The 7391-nt window shown below is 53.3% G+C and overlaps 2 protein-coding genes across 3 annotated transcripts in view; both read right to left on the bottom strand.

The window, feature by feature from the left end:
- ATP5B (ATP synthase, H+ transporting, mitochondrial F1 complex, beta polypeptide) overlaps positions 1–316 on the bottom strand; it is a 17184-nt gene extending 16868 nt beyond the window's left edge. Inside the window, exon 1 of the mRNA XM_021379095.1 lies at positions 19–316. Coding sequence (XP_021234770.1) covers positions 19–316 — 298 coding nt within the window. The remainder of the gene's footprint in view (positions 1–18) is intronic.
- PTGES3 (prostaglandin E synthase 3) lies at positions 449–6079 on the bottom strand. 2 transcript variants are annotated; one of them, XM_021379196.1, is made up of 8 exons: positions 5944–6079; positions 3936–4049; positions 3709–3778; positions 3074–3172; positions 2786–2875; positions 2266–2328; positions 1812–1836; positions 449–1297 (listed from the first exon to the last, which is right to left on the bottom strand). In XM_021379196.1, the coding sequence occupies exons 1-8, from the start codon at positions 5958–5960 to the stop codon at positions 1278–1280; spliced, it is 498 nt and encodes a 165-aa protein (XP_021234871.1). In that variant the 5' UTR covers positions 5961–6079; the 3' UTR covers positions 449–1277. The 2 variants fall into 2 exon arrangements, with proteins under 2 accessions (XP_021234871.1, XP_021234870.1); XM_021379195.1 differs by lacking the exon at positions 5944–6079 and adding an exon at positions 4514–4671.

Here is a 7391-nt window from a genome sequence, read left to right as displayed (position 1 = left end):
GCGCGCGCTGCCGCCCACCGCTCGCGCCCATTGGGTAGAGGTCGACCCGCGCCTCCCGCTCTCGCGCTCCGATTGGCTGGACGTGTCGCGGCGCTCGCTCTGTCTCCTCGCGATTGGGCCACGAGCCCGTCCGTCTAGAAACGCCCCGCACCGATTGGGCTCTCCGGCGGGCGGATCGGCCGGAAGGGGCGGGAGCTGGGCGCCGGAAGCGGCAGCGCACGCGCTCTGCGTGTGTCCTTGGGCCGGGCGCGGTGACCGCGGCCTCCCGCCCCGCTCCCGGGACGCGGACATTTCCCGCTCCGCCGCCCGGCGCCATTTCGGTCGGCGCCCGCAGCAGCGCCGCACGGGGGCAGCCGGAGCCCGGCCCAACCCCGCGGGCAGCACCGGGGCCTGCTCCGAGCGGCTCCCGGAGCCCACGGCCGCGCAGTCACAGGGAGCGGAGCCAGGGTGGAGTCTTCAACAGTTTATTAGAAAGAATGTAGACATTAAAAAAATTCCCACCGCTCTGAACAGAAATTGAGGTTTGTCAGCCTTGTCAGGTAACTAACAGAAGAGCCCCATCGGGTAGAACATGTTGTCACTTGCTTCCATACCAACAGTGCAAATACATTTGGTCTCACGTACAGATCCACAAGCAACGACGCGGCCCCACGGAGCCGTGGGGTGGGGTGGGGGGGGATGGAATGGGCCTCACCCCTCACAGCGCGGGCACCGGGACACAGCTGGACACGCAACTAGCGATGAAATACCAAACAGAGAGGATTTCGTTTCCTTTTTAATAAAAACATTAGTGGAACACACCTGAAGACACCACAGAGGTATTGCGCAGCACTTGTTCAATTTGGTGAGCCAATGCAAGAAAAGGTTTTGTTCCGGGCACAAACTTCACATCAGATTTAACCGTGGGCCACAGGGGGGGGGAAAAAGCCAATTGAGCACTGGACGTAACGTCTGCTCTGCTATTGTAATTACGTCTGCTACGAGGCAAGGAGGCTCTGTAAACTTTATTGCGACTGTTCTGGATCGATTGCCTACACCTCAATTGGTTTTTTGGAAGTCTGGAAAACGGTTCATGCATAACGTTATTGCCTCTCGTGGCTTAAGACTGCCCTGCACAATGGTACACACCTACCATCAGTGAAGCCATTTAAAATGGGCTGAAAAAATGGGTTAAAGGATGCAATATCTCCCCTTAGGGCTATCAACTCAGGAATTCTTATCTCAATTATGAAATGTGATGAAGTTCTTTCCCCAAACCCTGAAGACGATAGTTTTCCTTACTCCAGATCTGGCATTTCTAGAGAGCAAAGAAGAAAAAAAATAATAGTATTAGTGTTGAAAAAACAAGCCACGACGACAAAACCAAAGCTACCAAGTGCCATACTGCACCACGAGGAACACGAGCAAGAAGATACAGCCCGTAGCCAAGAAAGGCACAGAGCAGTTTAGGGTCTGTGGCCTCAGTGCTGCTGCCACTGAAGTGCAAAGGTGGCTCTTTGCAAGAAGATCTCTGTGCAGCCACTGCTGGCAGGGCAGGAGTTGCACAAACTGTGGCAGCACTGAAGCTCCCACAGCCAAAGCCTCAGCAGGGCTACAGCAGCCCAGGAAGGTCACACGAGCATTCCATGCTGGTGTGGGAAGGCTTTCCAAATTTTAACATCTCACGCTGCTGAAGCAAGGCACTGGCACCACCTGGCAGCCCGGATTTAGCACGACCCACAGGACAGCACAGCTGGCCCTGCACAGCTCCCTCAACCCTCAGCATGCACAGCCCGCTGCACAGGGGCAGAAAGACACGGACGCCAACTTACTCTCATCATCACTGTCTGGTGAGTCCTGGAAAGAAGAAACAACATTAAGTGGAGCAGATTACGCTTGGAGGCACTTTCAGAAGCTCAGAGCAGCAAGGGTGCTGTCAGAGCATATTCCAAGGAAGTACAGGTTCTTCAGGACATGCTTTAGTTAAGCTTTACCAGTAGACGTCTGGAGACCAGCAATAATCAATTACTGCAGTAATTACTGCAGGAAGATGTGTGACACCAGAGCTACCTGAGACACTGCACGCATTGCTGCAACTGTCCCCAGCACAACTGAAGGGGAAAGAGACTACTTCTGCTCAAAAACATCATTTAACAAACAAGGTTTGGCATCATTTATACTTCTTTAACTATGCTGAAGTGGGGAAAGCAAGCTCGACTTCAACAAGTAGCAATGAACGTGCAGCATGCTTGGCCAGACCTACACATTTACTGCAAAGTAACTTACATCATCTGCCCCATCTACTTCTGGTAAGTCTACATCGTCATCTCCACCCATGTTGTTCATCATCTGTTCCAAAAAGATAAAAGCCACAGAGTGAAGCCAACTCCATTTGCCACGTGAACAAGGCTAAAAACCTATAACTAGTTTAAAATTGTGACAATCGACAGCCACCAGCCGTTTTGACAAGACTTGCTGCTGCTGCTATGCAGAAATTACAAGGTGACTGACACCTGCAGCGGGACGAGCATTCATTTCACATTTGATAACGAGCACAAGCTGCAGTGTCAAGAGCCCACAGCACCAGTTCAAGCAACTGCAGACTGCTCCAGAGCTGAGGTGTTATTTCCTGTCCTGAGCTCCCCTGCTCGTGAGCACGGTGCCGAGTACCTTTCTCACTGGGTTAGACACCCAGAGAGCAGGAGGAAGGCAGAGGAAGGCGACTCTCCCTGCAGCTGTCAGTCACTGCTTGCCCACACACCCAGCCAAAGGAAACCCAAACCTCCAGGTATTCATCTTCCTATACCTCAGAAAAGCGATCAAAGTTGGACATGTCTTCATCTGAATCATCTTCCCAGTCTTTCCAGTTGTTGAAATCCACGCTGAGCCAGTTGAGCTGCGCGTTAACACAAAAGATTAAAGACAAGCTGTTACTACACAGGAAGAGACAGCTACTAGAACTGCCATTCCAGCCAGGAGCAAAGTAAGCAACCTATCAAATGCTACATCACCTAAACATGACCCCCCCACCTGCCCCAAAAACAGAGGGGGCATCAAGTACTGCTGCTATGGCCACCAAGGAGACAGAACCCACCTTTGCCCTCTCTTTTGTTAGCCTTGGCCATGCCTGACCAGATTCTCCTTTTCGTAAACAACACAAGATAGATCTGTCTGTTCTTTTATGCTTTGATTCCTGGGAAAAGAAAGAAAGAAAAAAAAAGTCAATATTGGGTAGTTTAAGGATCACTAACACCACCACAAACTTGTATTATTCATTGTTTTCAGTTATTCTTTGTCCTGAAAAAGCACTGTCTGTTCTTTAAGCTACTTCCAGTATTGTGAGAAAGTTGGTCCTTAGAATGCAAGAGCACGCTCTAACTCAGACACATGAAAGCACCACTGGGCAGCAGCACGACGGCGTGGCATTTGTCAGAACAGCTCCCATTACAAACAGATCTGTATCAATCCAGAAATCAATGCGATGCTTTTAATTAGAACAATGAAAACTCTGAGGAAACGGAGCAGGTGAAGCGGCACCGAGTGCCTGGGGCTGCCCGAGCAGAACTCCTTCCTGCCCCCACACGTGGGGGGGGGCTAACAGGGAAGAACCCCTCCTCTGCAGCATGCAACCTGCTTCAGGAAAGATGGGCAGCGTGTGCCAGGAAGAGCTGAACATTCTGCATGCAGCATTAAGAACGCAGTAAGAGAGGAGCTCCAGAGGATACTTACATTTGGATCGATATTATTAAAAAGGTCGATTTCGTTTAAATGTTTAAAGTTATCACTTCCTCCAAGACAACTGGTAAGAGAAAAAAAAAAAGTGTGTTTAGCAGGAAATGTTTTCTAGTATTAATATAAGTCACTACCACAACTTGCTCCTTTAAGAAAAAAACCCATCACCTCATCAGCACTGGTACAGCTTTGGGTACCCCCGTGCTAAGGCCTAAGCCACTCACCTGAACGTAAGTTTGGATTTCTCAAAATTTACATTAACATCTTTACTGTCTTCGACACAAAACTCGATAAAGACGTAGTCCCTTCGGTCGTACCACTTCGCAGAAGCAGGCTGCCTGCAGAGAGACCAGGCAAAAGAAATGCAGGTTAGGATTTTCTGTTGTGCTGCCTGCCAGCTCGCCTTCAGCTTCCCCCACGTTTCTCCTGTGGCACAGACAAGAGTGGTTTGAGTGCGTTTGGAAAACTTAAACTTGAGGATTTCTGCTCGTTCTTAACAGCTCTACTACAAGCTTACAATTAATGATCTTTAGAAATGCACTTAAAGCTGATACAGAAACACGAAGGCTGAAGAGAATGGGCTGTCCAAGAACTTCAAATAAAACCCAGCTGGAATCAGTAGCACTGCGAGACAAACCACCCCCCTTCTGACCCTTGTTCAACTCCCTGCATCCACAGACTTGAACTCCAAGCAAGCTGGCACCCCTCGACGCAGAGGCTAATTTTGCCTTCCTGCAGCCAGCAGAACAAGCTGCAGCCAGTCCAAGGCTCCACAAAGGGAGCTTCCATATGGGCAACTCACCCTCCAGGTGAGCAGCAGGGCTCGAATGCATCCATCGCAGACCACAGGGGTAACAGCACCGGCTCTGCCCGCCCCGCTGCCAGCTCCCCCCACATCCACCCTCCCCGGAGCGGAACATCCGCATTCCGGCGCCGAGCGGGGGAACCAGCGGGAGCTGCTGTTGCTAAGGCACAATGAGCACAGACGCTTTGCTCCCAGGCCACGTTCCAGAGGTGCGTGACCGACGTTGGAATCTCCCAGTGTCGGGACTGAAGTTTCCCGTTCTGAACCCAACGGGACACGCACAACACGGTGCTGCTGGATGCAGCGACAACGTCTTCATGCCACAAGGTGCTCGGACTCAGCACTGCGCTCTAAGCGTTACAGCACAAGAACCCAACAGGAGACGGATTAAGTTTCCAGAACGTTCCATCCGGGTGAGCCCTGCTAAGCTTTCAGGGCAGATCTCAACTCACCCCAGCAGCACCAGCTCGTTCAGTTCCTGGTATCGAGCTCACCCGCACCGTGACCCGTGGGGTGAAGCCACTTCTCCACTGCTGTGAGCCCAAAGCAGCCCCACGGCCACGACTCTCAGGGACGCTGCTTTAAGTTTAAACCTTGCTATTCCTCCTGACTGCAGGATGAGTTGGGATCGCAGCTGCTGCAATTCAGCTGTAAAAGGTGCGTGAGCAGAACCAATGGCAGGAAAAAGGGGTGCTGGAGAGGAAAGCAAGGACTGAAGTCCCCTCAGCCACTGTACGGCGAGACCAAAGTGAATCTGCTCCAAGAGGGATTCCTGCATGGCTTCAAGTCGATCCACATGGTTTCCTCTCCCCAGCTGCTGGGTACAGTGCTCTGCCTGCAGCTGCGAGAGCAGCAAACACTTCAGCAGAGGCTGTAACCAAGCAATGAGCTCTGTGGGCACCTAAAGCAAGCCTGCCCCGCAGAGCACAACGCAGCAGCCACTGCTCATGCCAGCAGAGGACAGAGCCCACTGCCCAAACACGGAGCAGCACCCCCGCGTGCAGTTAGCAGAACAGCAGCCTCAGTGTCCCTGCTAAGCACGGTGCCGGGGCTTTTGTGAATAGCAAGACGACTTTGCACGTGTCTGCAGCGTCAATGGAGATATCCCCGGCCTTCCCTGGGAGCTGCACGCGTTCCCTGGTCGTGCCGCTCTGGCCCAGCCCTGACGTTGGTATCTTTGCCAAGACGCAGTGTTCCGAGGCACCAACAGCTCTGCTCTCAGAGCTTCCAAAAAACCCTAACAAACCACACTACAGCTGGAGGAAGCTCACATGCCTCAAAGCTACACCGAGAACACTGACTAGAATGCAATCCATGCTCCAAACAGCAAACTTCTGTTGCCTCCCCAGATGCTGACCGCTTCCCACCCTGAATGCGCTCACTGTACCACATCAGAACTGTGATGAAGCCTTCCAGCAACTACTCACCAATTCTTTCTGTCCATTTCTTCCAGGTTTTCACCCTCTCCATCTCACAGGGGGACGGAGGCCTTCCCTGTGCTGCAGGCAGGACTCACCATTCTAACACGGCAGCTATGCAGGAACCACCACCTGAAGCCACGGCCTCACGCAGCGCTGCTGCCCGCACCATGAATCACACCGAGGCGACCGGGGGGGAGCAGTGCAGGTGGTCCCCCCCCCCACCCACACAAACCCAGAACCTATTTTCTCCCAGCCCTGAGAAGCGCTGTCAGGATCGCTAAGCGAAGCCCCGCGCTTCCTCCTCGCTCAGCTGAGCTAATAGCGCGAGAGTGGAATAAATTAATTTAACATTACCTCAGCCTTATGCCAACACTGTCAACTGGAGTGCGTGCTTGGGTGATGGATCGTTCTCCTGTCCTAACCACATTCAGACTGCTCTGAAACAGAGCAAATCAACGTTACCTCCCACCCAGCAACAACCAGCCGGGCGCAGAGCAGCGCCCAGCCCAGTGATGGAGCCCTGTCCTGAATTCCTGGTGGGCTCTCACTGCCACCCATGGATTTCGGGGACTTTGTAAGCAGGCATTGACACAGTGCACCTGTGCTGAACCCTCTTCTGGTCATCACACATGGATGGCAATGACCACGGCAGCACTGTGCTGGGTTTGAGGAGCCCCTTCACCCCTTGAAGGGCACAGCTGGGGGGATCCTCGTGCCCCGTGCTCCCACGCTGACCTCAGGTCACACCGGGCGCTGCTCGAGGCCGTCCAGGACGTTCCCAAAGTTGCCCACGCGCTTTCTCTCGCCCATTCTGTAAAGTGCAACCCATTGGGAGAGCACATTCCTGTCCTGGAGAGCACCCTGACAGCCCGGATGGCTGCAGACATCACCTGCTGGACAAGATTTTCACCCCTAGACAGGATCAGGAGGAAACCTCTTCGCTCCAGAGACGGCATTAAGAGTTCTGTTCTGCATAACTACTTTTGCTTTCATCTCCCAGAACCACGCGGGAGTTCCAGGCTCCGAGAACAACCCCAGGCGCAATGCAGCAGCGCCGAGGTTTCAGGATGATGCATTCTTCAAAGGTTACACGCAGTGCTCTGCTCCGTTACGATTTTCTCATTTTCAGTCACGTTCTGCAGCCCCGGAGCTCAGAGTTCCAGAGCAGCAGCAGCGCGGTGAGGGCCGTACCGCGGACAGGGGGAAAAACCCACTGCCTCCATTGGATGTATCACTGAGCGGCCAACGTTTGCCTGCCCCAAGCGCTGAGAAAAGAGTTTTGCACAGATAAAATCCCTCGGAACGGCGCTGCTGCTCTCACCGACTTCACTCACCGCAGTTCTACGGGAGCTGAGCCCCTAACGGCGGCGATCCCCTCGTGGAACGGCAACCTCCCCCCCACCCCGTGTCCGGCGGCCTCAGCCACCACACCCGGCCCGGAGCCCCCGTGTCCC

Source organism: Numida meleagris, chromosome 32 (genome assembly GCF_002078875.1).
Source record: "Numida meleagris isolate 19003 breed g44 Domestic line chromosome 32, NumMel1.0, whole genome shotgun sequence".
NCBI lineage: Eukaryota > Metazoa > Chordata > Aves > Galliformes > Numididae > Numida > Numida meleagris.
The sequence above is the reverse complement of the archived record's forward strand: the minus strand, read 5'-3'. Positions and strand labels throughout refer to the sequence as shown.